Below are 16,998 nucleotides of genomic sequence, written 5' to 3'. Positions count from 1 at the left end.
TAAATTGAAAAATAGTCTAATTAAAAAAACTACTTGTCATGATAAATGACACAGTGTACTTGTATATTTGACAAATTTAATGCATCTTTTCATTTGATGGACTACGTGCATTTTGCATGAATATTAAAGTCTAGAAAAATCTCAAATTCTAATTATTCAAAGTAGTAAGCGGGACATCACCCGAGCCACACACTAATTTGTTTTAATTTGCTGTTTTAGTTCCGTATTGCTTAATTTGCCGTTTAACATACACTACAAGAATTTGTATCTTTAACGACAACCTAATTACGACGGGTCAAAAATCCCGTCGCAAAAGCCTTTTGCGACGGGGCTAACAACTAAACAATGACGGGAATAACCGTCGTAAATGTCTTTTACGACGGGTTTACGACGGATTTACGACGGGATTTTCTATTAACGACGGTCCCCTTTTATGACGGGTTCGCGACAGAAAATCCCGTCGTTAATCAACGATTATTGGCCTTTCGCGTCGGGATTTCCCGTCGTTAATAGTACAATTTCTTGTAGTGATAGCAAGCAATAAGCTTCCTAGTTAGATGGTAGATATCCTGTTACTGAAAATCCATTGCTTTGAGGATCCTAAACGAGTGTGAAGGGGAGCAATAAAAGGTGAGCTGATCATACAATTTACATCTTTTGCACAAGAGACCATTTCAACTCTGCCAAAAAAAAAAAAAAAGAAGTTATGGACTACATATGAGTACGTCCGTACATCCATACTTCCTTACAGGATACGACTTCACAATTATAATTGTACAAACCTTTACAAAGACATGCATATCTTCATGCAGCATTTCACACATTATTGGAAGAGGTGCGCCTAGTATTCACTCTATATTATTCTACAACATAAGTCCAACCAAAAAAAAAAAGATACACTTGATGGGAAAAGATGAAGCACATTCAGTCCAGAGGCATTCCAGAAAAGGCAAGAGCATCCTGCAGGTCATTTATCAGTAGCATCAGCCATCAGCAGCGATAAATCTAAAATCTTTTTAGTAAATTTAAAATCGTAGCTAACTAAGAAAATGACGGAAGAATTAGTAAAGAAAAATGCATGTTCGCTACAAATCAAAATGACTGAAGACTCTTTTAACATAAATCTTATCACGAAAGCTCTATACAGAATAAAGGACAAAATAGATCACAACATTCACAAGAAAACTTCTACAATGAATATGACACTGAAATTCTCACACACTAGTTGCAATCTTGAAGGAAAATGTTGGAGAAAAAACCATGCCCGGTACAGATTAGAGAAATTCGCGGCTTATGTCTTACTTCGGTTCTAAGTGACATCTGCACAATACCCAAAATATGGCCCCACTTAGGTTCACTTTGATAACCGATCCTTTATAATGATAATCATACGTTGACTATTTTAGTCCTCTCTCATAGGCACCAAAATACCAACATACCTGCGGTATTAAGATTATGATCAAAGAGTCTTAAACAACCAGCTCTTTATAACGTACTACACGTCTCACAATCCAGTCCTTTGGGATTTAATCTAGCGTGGTCTCAAGATTGGTAATATGGGAAACAGCAGCATTTACACAACGTTGGAGGCATAGCACGGACAGAAATCTTTAGGGTGCAAAAGGGGAAAAAATTGTCGGGGTAGTATATCCTTTTCGTGGGGAACAATCGAATGAAGTATTTTTGTCAGGAAATGATTTTATTAGGAGATTTACTGGTACGTGAGAACCAAAAGTTAGAAATCTGGTCACTCAAAGGAATATTCTGGCATAGACCAGTTGACCACCACCACCCCCACCCCCTGCCCCGGCCCTATCTTTTGTTTTTTCTTCCTTCCATGAGTCTTTATTACTTCATCAGGTTCAGCAACTTTTTGTGAAATAGAAGCAATTCCAAACTAAGCGTCTGGCTCTGATCAATTTCATATGGACCCTGGTACATGCAGATCAGAATATCAGATGTTGCTAAGAAGCATCTTCCACGCAATTCAAACACCCATTTGCATTAGCCTTACAAGGAAGTGATACATACTTGACAGAGACAGCCAAGCAAATGACCAAGATTGCCAGGGTGATTTCTTATACGTAATAAACTAATGTAGCACCCACAGACATAAACAATTTTGTTTTCGTCAAATGCTTCAGCAGGAGCAGTATACAGGCGCAGCAGATGTCAATGGGCTTCAGGCAGCAGCCAGGAATGGGGGAAGGACCAACTGGCTGAGTTTGTCGACTGCAGAAAGCAGCAATTTATTGGCAATCCTATTGCCTCACAACAAGCTCCTTTTGTCCATCTCTATTTAGCCCACAGCAACAGAAAAAAGCAGAACAAGGGACTATATGAGCCATGGACCTTACCAGTTGAACAGGCAATGTCACTGCATGGTGTTAACTAGGAAATACCTAATCCTATGGCCAGACACAGGGTTTGGATATACAAGATCCAGACAGTATGGAAACTTTTCTCATCATCCTCACCATCCTTATGATCCTAACAAATTCAATACTTCACACTTAGATGGGGCAACAACTAGATAAAGACAACTCAAAGAAATTGCTGAAAATTGCCTACATAAAAAACATACCCATCAACAAAACACAACCATCAAATTTGAGAGAATACCTTAGGAAATGTACAATACCTTCTGGATTTTTTCTATCAAGCTCTATTGATGCAAGCATCAGCACAATTACCCCTGAAGGTGACATCATTATTCCACTAAATGCTGAAATTAAGGTGCAATCAACAGGAAAGATGAGCTGTGTTGTGCAAAGGCAGAAAAGAACAAAGGAATGCAAGGGAAAGATTCTGACACTATTGTTGAGCTGGAATAACTAACTCCTTGAATTACTCGGGAACGTTAGGAGAGAACATTCCTCAGGGAATGAATATGGCTGTAATTCAATTATTTATTTTAACATTGTTTTAGTTCCAGTAATTCCTATTTCCAGTTCAATGAATGGAAAAAGGCTGTATATGGCCTCGTAAGTGTAATGAGTGGATTATGACTGAACTTACACTCTCCTTCTCTGATAAACCTCTTTCTCTCTCTAAAATTCTCTGAATATTTTCCTCCATATTAGTTTAGCTCTCAATGTTTCCTTTCTTCTATTTTGGATTACCTTCAAGGCTTCAAGCTGACTAATCTTGATCACCATTCCTATTTTGGAATCTGATCAGGTACAGGCCGTATCCGCTCTGAAGAGAATTTGTTTCACCTTAATCATGAAAGACTCGGAAAAAGGTGTTGTCGGTGGCCGAGGATGAATTGCAGGATAGACAAGAAATAATAAACTATTGAAAAGTCATCATATACAGCAAGAATAGTTGCAGAAGAAACAAGATGAGGCAGAGAAATTGAAAGAGTCAGAGGAGTTGACGACGACAGTGCGTAAAAGGCTACAGGCATTTAACGAAAAACAAGAAAAGATAGATAGATTGAAAGAGGAGTTGGATGAGGAAGAGCATAGAAAATGGGAAGAGTAGAAAGATATAGAAGATGAGATAGACAAATCTATAGAGGTGTTGGAGGAGGCAGAGCGTAAAAAGCAGAGAGAATAGAAGAAAAAAGATGAGATAGAAATATTGAAAGACGCGTCAGGGGAGGCAGAGCATAGAAAGCATAAGGAGTTGGAGGAGGGAGAGTGTAAAAGCAGGAGTTGAATAACAAACAAGATGAGATAGACAAATTGAAAGAGGAATTGACTGAGGCAGAACTTAAAAAAAAGGTAAGAAGGATCAGATAGAGGGAGATAAGAAAAAAAAATCAAGGAGTTAGAAGAGGAACTCAAATTACATGTATTTGGATGTACCTTATTCTAATGATAAATGTTGTCCCTTTCCTTTTGATTGGTTTAACAATCATATTTGGACCTTATGGCTATACCTTTTTTTTTTATTATCACTGTTGGCCTTTTTCCCTAATATTTGTTTTTAAAACTATATAGTAACTTCGAATTAAGATAGAGAAAGAGTAATATAGAGGAAGAGGTTTTATTCCTTTATTTGTATTTTAAACCAAATGTTTGAAAATCCACACAAAGTATCATGACACCTTAAGGCCATTACATGCCGAGCACTATTATTTTTCAAACATTACATCATCCAACCCGGCCTAATCAATGTTATCATAGAATGCAGGACGCTACAAACTCAATTATCAGAGCTTTGAATTCTATTTGAAGGAAGAAGGTCAAACCAAATGGCAGAGGTGCTGGAAAGAAGAGCGAAATGGGATGGATGAGTTACAGAAATATTCTGAACTGATATGTTCTGCAAGAATTTATATGATGATGAACTTCCTAACTGGTCTGAAAACTAAGTAACCATGCATCCCGAAACTATTGCAACTCTTTTACTTGAAGTAATCTGATTCCTGCCCTAGTTTTTTATTTTATTTAAAAAAGGCCTACCCTCAGAAAATAGGAATGAAAAAGCACCTCAAATAAGGATAAACTATCACCTGAATCAAATTGCTATAGTCCCAACACTTTTAAATTAGAATGTCCGTTAGAAGTGAATGAAGAGAGTAATACTTAATAGTAAATAGCTAGCTGTATCTGTGTAGTTAACTAGTTCCTATTCATTGTTGAATACTGGTAGTACGTCTGACGGGTTAGCAGAGACAAGAGTTATTTACAAGAGAAATTTCACCAAAAAGATACGGCTTGTTAAAATGTGTGGTTACTGTTGATGCATCATACATGCAGGACACTTGAGCAGTTAAGCAAGCTAAACATCAAAATAAACTGTAGCATCTCCAATGAACTAATGAAGGCTCCGAAAGAACAGGGCAGAAAGTACAAAAGTAGAAACCCTGGGTTATTGTACTGAACTAGCCTAATAGTAGTTGGTTAAGGGTAGCTTGAGGAGTAAGATAGTCCACTATAAATAAGGGAGAGTAGGCAAAAAGAAAGGCCGTCGAGAATTTTGGAGTTGTTATCTTAGTTTTTTTTTATTTTGGGAGTGAAGCAAGCCACTCGAAAGCTTGTATCCATCAATCAGTGTTCTATTTTTCCAGAAATATCAATCACAATGAACTGCAGATGTGGAATGGTTCAACTCCTGAAGGCTGTTCTGGCTTAGTTGTTGGTTCCTGTTGTGTCTGGTCAAGTTCTGTTGGCCTGGTGCAGTGTTCTGTCTGCTCAGATCAGCTGGGGGAAGTGCAGCTTGTATTCAAGGGCTTGTGGTCTACGGTTCAGTATGTTTTTTTTTTTTCCCTCTCTTTAACCAAAGTTGAATTGGTTCAATGAGTTGGTTTACGCTGCTGTTTATTGGTCTGGTGTTTTCATGTTTGTAGCAGCTGTCTTTTTGTGCTTATATTTCGGATGTATGGTGGTATGTTGGTTTTTGTAGTTGTGTTGAAGTGTTTTGTAAAGTGGGAGGGATACCTCTCAGTTACCTTGTAAATACTTTTCTGTATTATTGATAATACTCGCCAAAAACGAATTATATGTGAATCACATTCTTCTTCTTTTAATGTTCATTGTTCCATGAATCCATCCAGTATGTTTAATTCATAACAGAAAAATTGTCCAAACACAAGAGATACTGGAGACAATGATACAAAAACTAAGGTTACAATGGTTGATGGGAAGGGGATGGTAATATGATTTGGCTACCAATGGGGTGCATGGGATGTATACGAGATACAAAGGAGAGGTAGATGAATTAAGATTCATATATTAGCAGATTTGCTTGTTTTGCTAATTCGTTATTTCGAACATTAATAAATTTAACATATCCATGTCAAATGATACACGAGACAAGATCAAAGTACTTGTACAAACCATAATAGTTTTCAGTCAATATAGAAGATAGTCCAATATTATCATGGATTGCAGGATACTACATACTCAATTCTCAGAGCTTCGATCAATTTGAAGGAAGGAGGTCAAATCAAGTGGCATGGGTGCTGGCAAGAAGATTGAGGTGGGATGGATAAGTTACAGAAATTTCTGAACTATCCTGATAGTTGCTGCAAGAATTTATATGATGATGAACTTTCTAACAGGTCTGAAAACTGAGTAACCATGCATTCAGAAACTCTTGTAAATCTTTTATTGTAAATTCATGATATTATGGACTCTCTACCCCTTCTTTGCCTTGTACCATCATTGAATTTGAGGGATTGCCTTTTGCTTCATATTCACACCAACTTTAAAAGAAAATCCCTAAAGCTATGTTAGGAGACGTGAGATTTTATTTTGGCCAATAAAGTATGGTGTTATAGTGGATTCATTTCAGATTATAATTTTTCATTATCTCAATTTCTATTTGGATAGACAACAGAAAAACGCTGGGGTTTTATCTGATTTTCTTACCTTTCCACTTAGTTAGTATACTGCGATTGACAACCTCTTTGGTTTCTGACAAATCTGAATTCATATTCTGGAAAATAAGTTGCGAAGGAATTGAAGTTGATCATTATCATGCTGATATGGAAGTAAGAGAGCGTGAAAATGTTCACATTTGGTAAGGTTTACATTTCATATGCATCAGTCACACAACAATGCAATTCATGGTTTTATTTTGTTAATAATGTTTTCCTTTTCTATTCTTTCCATTTTTTTCATTACTATTACGGTTCACAAACTGATGTAAGCTGTTAGAATTTTATTAAGTTGTTAGTTTTGTACTTTTGTGTAGTCACTACTTTTTCAGACATTTTTTTACATTAATGATACTACCTTGGATTTTGGTGGGTTCAGTGACTAATCTCTCTCTGTCCCACCTGAGCATAACTGTAACATAATTTAGCAACTTTGCCCCATTTATATTTTCTACGCTATATCTAAAAAACGAAAGGCTCCATAAAAATTTAAAAACCTAATTGCACTATTTCCTTCGAAATATGTGCCGTGTCAAAAGAGTATGCTAAGTCCCCCTTCACTTTTACAATGTCCTTGTTTATAATGCTGCTTCATAAATAAGCGACGGATCTGGAATAAGTGATTAATGGCATACATTAGTCTAAGCTGTTGGTAAATCTACCATGATGCAGGTGGAGTAGCGGAAAGTTATTGTTGGCACGGTAAGATGGTAGCCATAACTTTTCTAATTGGTATCTTCTATGCTTCTCAGGCGAATGCTAGCTGTATGGGGTAATCTCATTTCAATTCAGAGCAATCACAGCAATCTCGATCACTGATTCACTGCACTCGCTCTGAGGGGAGGGGGCTAGTTGTACGGGATACCTACCAACAGGCCAATAGGAGCCCCTATTAGGATAAGACAAGAACATCCTGTCATTCTCCTGTCAGCTGATAAGACAAAATCCTATGTGCCGATAGGGGTAGGGTCATAATACGCGGATAGACCTAGGGTCAACAGGTACTATCCTACGGATCATAGTCCGTAACCGTTGTACACTTGACCGGCCTATATATATGGACCTCATTTATTGCGAAAGATACATATTTCAATCATTCTACTACGTAATTATTTGATAATCCATTTACAATATCTGACTTAAGCATCGGAGGGGAATCCTCGTATCACCCCCGAGGGTAGCTTAACGTTCGTATATGTGCAGAACCTTACTAGCACAGAGAATCCAAGACAAGCGGCAGACCTCTCCGACCGTTCGTATTCCATACCGGAACACTAGCCTTATCTCTCGGTGATATGTGTTTCAGGTGGCATTTGGCATGGGAATCAACAAACCTGATGGTTAGTATTGATATTAATATGTACATATTGTTATGTGTACCTTATGCTGAAGACTGCTTCCTTCTTAATCATCTCCTGATAAACTAGAGGCAGTATTGGACTGATGTGGCCTATGGGTTGAATAATTGTCGCTGAACAGTAGACACCTCAATTTCATCATTACTTAACATTTTCTTGATATCGTGGCACAAGTCATCATCAGTGACCTTATACATAAAAAAAAATTGTCTTTGGTTCTTAGTTTCCTAGACATAGCCAACCAGCATATGGAGCTGTGTTTAGGAAAATTTAGCCTATTCCAAACCCAAGAATGTCAAACTACCTCCTTCTGATTTTGAGTCAACCAAGCATGCCCACTGGTCAAAGTATATTCATACTACTACATGTAGGACACTAGCAGTGAAGCAAGCTGAAAATCAAAATCCTCTGTAGCATCTCCCAATGAACTGATGAAAACTTCGAAGGAACAGGGCAGAAAAACACAGTAAGGTAAAAAACCTGGGTAAATTTATCCAAACACAAGAGATACTGGGGAGAATGATGCAAAACTTAGGTTACGATGGTTGATGGAAAGGGGATGGTAATATGATTTTGTTACCAATGGGGTGAATAATACTTGCTTATTTTTCTAATTCGGTATTTTTGAACTTCAACAGATTAACAGATCCATGTCAAATGATATGAGACAAGATCACATACTTGTACTAAACCGTAATAGTTTTAGTCAATATAGATGATAGTATAGTTCTTCATAATTTAGTCATTTGAGCTCCAAGTTAGGATATCAAGATACTAGACCTAGGCGGCTAGGAGTTGGGATCCTCCCCCATTTCCTAAACGAAATGGATGGTCCATTTCTTAGGCTCCCGCAAGAAGCGGGGTAAGGGGGTCGGTACGCAACTTTATCCCTGCAATTGCAGAGAGGTTGTTTCCAATTGACCCAAAAGAGATAACGGGGCGACAACGGGACGACAACGGAACGACCATCTTCTACTTCATGGAAAGGAAGCGAAGAGCTTTTAAGAGCCATTTTGATTTAGTCCATTACATCCCATAGCCAACCGAACAAACGGAAATGGACACATAGATGTTGTCATAAAATAGGAACAGATGAAAGGGATTAGAGAGGAACTTAATACAGTTAGGCCTGCCCGCCTAGGAAAACAATAAGGAGCAGCTGCAGTGCTGCGATACGCTAATAGCCTAATAATAACACTACATACTTCATTACTTGAATTGAATAAAACCAATGCACCAATACATCTACAAAACACAGTTGTATATTTGTAGCATGGCGAAACCAACACTTACACTTACTCACATCAGCCAACAATAACCTGATGTCAAATTGTTTTGTTTGGATTAACTAAACTGAGTTAAATAATGACAAGTACTTGAATCTGTGCAGCAAAATTTGTGGAAACTGATGAAAATTAGGACCTTTTAAACATTCAACTAAATTAATTACCTTTGTTTTCCCCACTAAATGGCGAAATCAAATTTAGCCACAAAATGAATAAACTTCAAATTAAGACAAGAAAATAAAACTAAACTAAAATTTGAGAAATCAATCCCAGAGCACAGAGAATTCAAGATAATTATAACTTAAAAACAATAAGCAATAAAATAATGAAAAATATCGATAAAATTAGGTATCATAATACCTGATTAAACTGGGAATTGATAAAATTAAGCAGAAACAAGTTTGGCATGCTGAAAAAAGGCGGCGGAGCAAAGAATCGACGCAATGAAGCAGAAAACCCCAAGACCAATCATCAATGAAATGCCAGCCAACACTAAATCCATGATTGATTGAATACTCAATAAACCTATCAACATTTTTGAATGAATCTTCTTCCTTATATTATGTGAGAATGTGGGATGTGAAATTAGAGTGAGGGGGACATTTTTTGGACAGACTGATATACGGAGTAGTAGTTTGATAATCGCATCAAATTTGCAGAGGGGTTCAAGCCTTCAAGGATGACACCACAACCTTTGGAATAGACACATGTCTAATTTTTGTAGCTAATTTCTACTTTTGTTTCACAGATTTGTACCTCACGTTTTTCGTTGAAAGGTGTAACTAGGGGTGTTTATTAGCGGATATCCGGCTTAACGGGTATCTGAAATAGTGGGTAGTTAAAATATTGCAATGTGATCCGATTCATAAAAATCGGATACTTGACTTAACGGGTATCCGATTATAACGGGTCGGGTAACAGGGTATTCAGATTCTTTTACTTGTTATTTTTAATTTTGAAAGTCAGCACCTTTAACATTATACATAACATTTGACAAACATGAATCCCTGTATACAAACATCCATTGAAATTATTCATGCATCCCTGACTCACTGTATACAAAATCAACAAATAGTCTGTCATTATTCATTAATTTGAGATGCAAGGCAACAAGCCAAGTAGCCAACAGAAGCATCGACATCAACTTCAACAACAAACAAGCAGGCAACCACAGACCCACAAGTCCAACATTTTCATCTAAAGTTCAAACAAGAAAAAACGTACTTAAGGGAGGGGAAAAATAAGTTTACAAAGTACAAAACACTCAAATAATATAGTTTACAAACACTTTAATACATTAAATCATTGTGTGAACACCACTTCAAGTTTTCAAGGCTTATTCTATATCTCCAGTTGTGAAATCAGAAACTTCAAGGACTTCGACCGTCTCATCAATGTAATTGTTGGTTGCTCCGAAACCAATTCTTTCATTCCTGCAAATAAAAGCAACAATAAATGTCAGAATTTTACATAAAAAATATTAAAACCAAATATGAAAATATGAAAATGAAAGTAATACGGAGTAAACGAAAAGGTTGATACAGTAACTTTCTTCCATATTTTCCAACTCTAACAAGTTCTCTTCTATGGTAATAGGTTCTTGAGAGCCACACATCCAATCTTGGCTACAAATAAGAGTTTCTACCATTTTAGAACTCAAAGAGGTAAGAAAGTTATCTAGCACACGTCCTCCCGTACTAAAAGCGGACTCCGAGGCAACACTTGAAACCGGAATAACAAGAATATCACGGGCCATTGCCATAAGGATTGGATAAGTCTTTCCTTGTGAATCCCACCAAACCAAGATAAACCCTCAACTATCCCCTAAATACTTCTCTAATTCAGTTTTTGTTTGGGAAGTGTTTAAACTCACACTCTCCCTTGCAAAATCACTTCTCAACCGAGAAGCCTTAGGAAGCATCCTAGTATCTACTTGACCACAACATGTTGTCCATAAAACTCAAACAATTTGTTCAATGTATCTTTAATTCATTGGCACAAAAAATAGCTACTAGTACCATCATAAGAACGACAAACAATATACTCGGTTTATATCAACTTATTCTTTGGATCAAGAATCAAAGAAATGAACATTAAAACATTAAGCTTGCTAACATTTGACCAATACTTGTCAAATTTTAACTTTATCTTCTTTGCCATGCTCTTAATATCTTCATTTGGGTCATTAAGATAATCATTTATGCTAAACCCAATATCATATATGTCATCTACAAAAGTATTACCCGTCACTAGACAACTTCAATGTAGCCTCATAAAAAATTTCAAGAAAGGGCAAGATACTTTCCACTCTGTCCCAATCACAATCATCGGAGCACCATATTACGGTTTCTTCTTAAGCTCTCGTACGTAAGGAGGACACTTAGTTTTCATGTTTTTAAATGCCTTCCTAAACACCAAAGCACTCTTCATCATTAAAAAGTTGAATTCCACCTTGTTGCAACATCTAAGCAAACAAGACCTTTTTGTAACACCCCGACAATTCCCTCTTTTCTAAAATAACATTTTAATATAAAACGTAGAGAATTATCAAGGCATTATCGCCCGTGTGAAAACGTAACGGCTTATTCAGAATTTTGCAGCGGAAAACATAAAACTAACTTTAGGTTTATAAATAATCGATTACAGGTTTAGTCCCAAAAATCAACCAACGAAAATAAGGAAATATAAATAGTATGACAAGTTTAAAGTCCAATTAAGCAAACCCAAGTCAACTTAGCAAATCAAAACTAAATACAAGCTCTCTATTCCCGATCCCAATGATGCAACATCTTCAAACCTGCAGATGGACAATGCTTATTGATCCTTAGAGACTGCTCACCAAAGATTGGGTCATCACAGGATCAATAAGGCATAGCCATGATCAACATGCACAAGCAAAAGCACGTAATCAGCAAAGCTGAGTACTACATACTAAATCAATAATAATCCTTACATGATTCTATTAAACGAACAACCCTAACATGATACTAATGAACACAAACAAGGGCAGACAAAACATGATAGTTTGACGACCATACTTGACCAGACTAGACTAGGCTAGACTTTTAGCAAAAATATTATTTTAGTTGAAATAGACAATGGACCGAGTTGACCATCCAGAAGTCTTCACTAAGGAAGACGAGGTACGGGCGCGACTCCGTAACCTCAGTGACCTGCGATATCGAGGAACGTTTAAATAAAAATAGGACACGGTGATCAATCCGGTCCGAATTAAAGGCCATGGGCTACCACCATGAACCCCAACTCCTGTTTGTCCGTCACTTCAGACGTGCACAGTCTAAAGCTATTGCTATTCAGTTTCACTTTACATGATTTACAAATTGAGATTCCGTTATGACTCAACCATTACATAAGACAGACAATTCACATTTGTTCACAACTGTTTTTATCTTGGAATTAAGTAAGTGATCATAAAAGCATCAATCAAGACTCATTCCAACTTAACCAACCTTTCCTTTAACCATGAGCAACCCTGTATATGGGCATAAAGTTTCAACTTACTAAACAAGGTCCTCCGCCCTTATAAAGTAGTGAAAAGATAGAAAGGGAACAACAACCAATCGATCCAACCCAATCATATAGAATAATCTAGTGTTCCCAACCAACATGTTTGTATCAAACATCCATACTAACATGTTACAGTTCTTATAGTGCAAAATACGTTCAATAGGTTTGCCCAACAGTATTAAACATGCACATTCAATATAACCCAGTTCGTCCATAATATCAACATCACCAAGTTCAACAATAATATCAACATAACCAAGTTTAACAACAAGATTCAACATGGTTTCAACAATTAGCACACATTCCAAGCACACAGGTATGTACGTACCTTGTGTAAACAACTGATAGGGCACTTTAACATTTTCAAAAGTCGCCTAAAGAGAATTCTCCGCCTAAAACAACCAACAAGTAATCCCAATCAATTTCTAATCATTGGCAACCATAATAAAGCATTCTAAATGCATCCTAAACATATTTAGAACTTTCCCCAATATCAAAACTTGAATATTTGATTTCCTAGCATCATATATATCGAATTAGTGATTGAAATTCGTTGAAAACTCTTTGCAAACATCGTACTTTAAATTTTCAGCAATATAAACTCGTTTAAAACTTCACCAAGGCCAATTTACATTCCTAGTACATCGAGACAATAAATTCAATATCCACCATTGTCCTACCATGATTTACAACCATTTAAACCTTGAAATTCATACTTTAAATAATCAAAAATCAATATTTCAATGTATTTAGATAATCTGAAAAATAAATATATTGTTTAAACATAATATATAAATCTGAAATTCCAATTAAGTCATAAAAATTACAAATTTATTAAATCAAAGCATAAATCAAATTAACAAAATATAATTAAAATAATTAGTTTACTTAGGGTTTAAGAAATAACCAAGAAGGATTCAAGGAGATGCTGGCCGGCGGAGCACAGGCGCGGCAGCGGTGGAACGACGGCAAGGAGGGGCACGACGGCGCACCGGTGGTGGTGGTTGGCTGCCGCAACAACATAAACTGGTGAGAACTGAGAAAGGAGAACGAAAGAGAGCAAGACACAAAATAGAAAGACGAGAAGGCTACCGTACAAAGGTCGCCGTCAGGCGACGGCAAGGTGGCTGTGCTGGCGGCGAGTACGGCGGCGGGCTGTACGAAAATAGAAAAGAAATTGAGGAGAGCAATACTCGAAGCAACGTGAGAAGAAGAACAAAAGGAAAAACAAAGAAGGAACAGTGAGGGAGGAGAACGACGAAGAAGAAGGTCGAAGAAGAGGGGGAGCAAGCTAACCGGCGGCGACTGGTCCGGCGGTGGTGGCGGCTGAGCTTGGAGGCAACGTGAGGGAGGAGGAGTTCTTGAGGGTTTGCTTTTTACGTGAGATTGAAGGAGGGAGTTTGGTTGTTTATTTTTATTTTTTTTTGTTTTACGTATTGTTGAAAGAGAAGGGAGTAGGGTAGTTTGGGGTTATGGGTTTATAATATTGGGCTTTGTCCAATTGGGCTAGACTTAGGAATTTAGCTTTAGGATTTGAATCCAAAACCGAATAGGATCGTTTTCTAAATTCAATCAATTTTCGTAATTCAAATTATTTTCAACTTAAAATTCTAAAATCATTTTCGATTTCGTAAATCGTTGAAAATATTAAAAAGTAATAAATTAATATACGTTAATTATATATTTATTTCCAAAATTCATAAATTCTTATTTAAATATATTAAATATACGTTAAAATATATAAATGAAATGTATAAAATTACGGGGGATTACAATCTACCCCTCTTAAAAGAAGTTTCGTCCCGAAACTTGACACGAAAATGCACATATCTTTCCAAACTTTTCAACTTATTCTTATTGTAGAAGTACTTTGTGCCACTCTTGTGCACTCTTTTGCCAACTTAAAGTTGCTTGTGTTATTCATGAACACCTTTTTCTTATGCGGAGAATCTATTTACTTTGCATCAACATGTATAAGTTGCTAAAAATGAGCGTAAAATGCATAAAATTGCTATAAAAATAGGTAAAAAGCGCGAATTTCTATCGCATTCTACCCCTCTTAAAGAAAACGAGTTACGCCCCCGTAACTCATTTCAGGGAATTCTATCCCCAATACAATATTTCCCCTAAAATCATTCCAGCAAGTAGGACTCCTACAATTCTTTCCTTACAACGCCTTAAAAGGTGTAATCTTAATTCTCGCATGGTAACTATTGTTGCGCGAAAATTCAATCAAATCTAGATGGTTTAGCAACTGCCCTTTAAAGTCAATAGCACAGGCTCTCAACATATCTTCCATGGTTTGGTTAGTCCTCTCAGGCTGACCATCGGTTGCAGGGTGGAAAGCAATACTCATTTTCAATGTCGTCCCCAAGATTCAACTGGACCTTACTGCCAAAATTTCAAACTTTTGTGCTCGGCAAGGATCTTACATGTTTCCCTATAAAGGTAATGTCTCCAAATATTCACAGATAACACAATAGCAGTTAGCTTTAGGTCATGGGTAGGGTAATTAGCCTTATAAGGTTTCAATTGATGCGACAACAGGTGCGAAGGTTACACACTCCTTTAAAACCTAGAAAGCTTTTTCACATTTCTCACTTCACTTGAATTTCGATTCTTTTTTCAACAAGTTGGTCATTGGTTTTGCTTTCTTCGAAAAGTCTTTCACAACTTCCTATAATAGTCGTCTAGGCTTAGAGAACTTCAAATATCGGACACGTTCTTTGGAGTAGGTCACTCAGTCACAACTTGAATCTTAGTAGGATCTACAGAAATGCTTTCTGCTCACTTTTTCTTTTTTTTTTTTTTTTTTTTTTACCGAACCTCATCACGTCTTTCATGGATGTATAACTCTTGGGATTAACTCTTAGCTCTTTCACCAATTCGTATATTTCCCATCTTTTCAAGACAACAAATGATTTCTAACGATCCTGGACCACTCGAATCTTCTCTTAATTTTATTCCCTTAAGTAACGTAGTTTTCAATCAATTTAGTCTTCACTTTTCCGTCGGTGTCACTTATACACACGTGACTTCAAGATTTGTATACTTCATTCACATAACACTAGATTCTTTCTAAGAGTCTCCAAAACAATCCTCAAGTGTTTGTCATGCTCTTTATCATTCCTTGGATAAATCAGGATATCATCAATATAATAACGAACTTAATTCGGAATTCGTGGAAAATCTTATTCATCAAATCCATAATTATGGCAGGTGCATTGTTTAACCCAAAAGACATTATTCTAAACCCATAATGACAATAACGAGTCCTAATGAGGTCTTAGGCCCTTATCAGCTATCCTTAATTGGTGATACTTCAAACACAACTCAGTCTTCGAGAACACACTCGCCTAATTCAATTGATCCAATATGTCATCTATCCTAGGCAAAGGGTACTTGTTCTTGATGGTGTTTAGCTCCCTAAAATCGATGCATAATTCCGTACTCTTATCTTTCTCCTTAACAAACAACACAGGATCTCCCCACGGTGATGCACTAGGCCTAATATGCCCCTTAACAAAACAACTCTTGCAATTGTGTCTTAATTTGCTCATTTTGAGAGGTGTCATTCTATATGGTGCTTTAGTTATAGGTGTCGTTCCAGGAACTAAGTTTATAGTGAACTCAAAGGCTCCAACAGGTAACATACTTGCAATTTCACTCGGAAACACATCAATGAATCCACTCACAATGGCAACATCCTTGATTTCCACTCCAACTTCTTTACCCACTTCTAACACACTGCAGAAAAATAGTTCACACTCCTTATTCATCAAGTCCTCACTTGCATTACAGAAAAAAAACTAAAGGTTTTTGGACTTCTCAAAACATCTATACGAGGTCAATCTTCCAATATGGTTCCTTAAATTTACTTTCTGAATTTCACAGTACGTCTATCTTAGCCTTGTACAAATTTAGCCAATCCCATCACGAGGTTTATCAATTATTGTGCCTTTTGCTTTCTCATTAAAGGAGTTTCCTTAAGGCAGTAACAACGAAGCCCAATTGAATCTCTCAACAGCGCTAAGTCTAACCCCATTTTCTCTCCACCACAAATCAGCCTCATCTTCCAAGTACAGTACAACTTGACCCACTCTCCTGTTCTCAAGACAGTTCACATCCCCAAACAGTTTCTCAAACTCTCTAACCCAGTTCTCTAAAAAGGTAGGATCAGCTTGCTTCTTAAAGTATGGTGGCTTAACTTTGGTTAGTCTCTCAAACATGTCCCCAGTAGAATCAGGACGCTCAGTTCTCTCTTCAGCCAGTCTTCCCGCCAAAAGGCGAATAGTAGCAACTAACTCACTATTGCTTGACATTCTAGTGTGCGACCTAAAATAACTCATATGTCCCCTCTACGAAAGAAATTTAGATTTGATCATAGAAATCGCATCAACAAACACTTATTCAAGAATGTACACCAATAATAAAGCAATCATCGTCACTCATTCAAGAAAATATCCCCATCAAGGACATACAATTTGAAAACCAA

At 36.9% G+C, this 16,998-nt stretch overlaps 1 protein-coding gene and 2 long non-coding RNA genes across 3 annotated transcripts; all 3 read right to left on the bottom strand.

Moving 5' to 3' along the window:
* Window positions 1-672: 672 nt before the first annotated feature.
* Window positions 673-9,731, bottom strand: LOC110796926 (uncharacterized). Its single transcript, XM_022002014.2, has 2 exons — window positions 9,336-9,731; window positions 673-960 (listed from the first exon to the last, which is right to left on the bottom strand). The coding sequence occupies exon 1, from the start codon at window positions 9,508-9,510 to the stop codon at window positions 9,361-9,363; it is 150 nt and encodes a 49-aa protein (XP_021857706.1). The 5' UTR covers window positions 9,511-9,731; the 3' UTR covers window positions 673-960; window positions 9,336-9,360.
* A 1,853-nt stretch (window positions 9,732-11,584) lies between these two features.
* LOC130470267 (uncharacterized) lies at window positions 11,585-13,134 on the bottom strand. Its single transcript, XR_008930258.1, has 2 exons — window positions 12,832-13,134; window positions 11,585-11,806 (listed from the first exon to the last, which is right to left on the bottom strand). It is a non-coding gene; the product is annotated as an uncharacterized lncRNA (long non-coding RNA).
* Window positions 13,135-13,173: 39 nt separating this feature from the next.
* On the bottom strand, window positions 13,174-13,946 carry LOC130470266 (uncharacterized). The gene is made up of 3 exons (XR_008930257.1): window positions 13,800-13,946; window positions 13,596-13,658; window positions 13,174-13,511 (listed from the first exon to the last, which is right to left on the bottom strand). It is a non-coding gene; the product is annotated as an uncharacterized lncRNA (long non-coding RNA).
* Window positions 13,947-16,998: the final 3,052 nt, after the last annotated feature.

The sequence above is a fragment of the Spinacia oleracea genome, chromosome 3 (assembly GCF_020520425.1).
Source record: "Spinacia oleracea cultivar Varoflay chromosome 3, BTI_SOV_V1, whole genome shotgun sequence".
NCBI classification, from domain to species: Eukaryota; Viridiplantae; Streptophyta; class Magnoliopsida; order Caryophyllales; family Amaranthaceae; genus Spinacia; species Spinacia oleracea.
The sequence above is the reverse complement of the archived record's forward strand: the minus strand, read 5'-3'. Positions and strand labels throughout refer to the sequence as shown.

What these genes read in the sequence shown, in the direction of transcription:
- LOC110796926 (XM_022002014.2), bottom strand. Translation starts at nt 9,510, where the DNA reads ATGTTGATAGGTTTATTGAGTATTCAATCAATCATGGATTTAGTGTTG.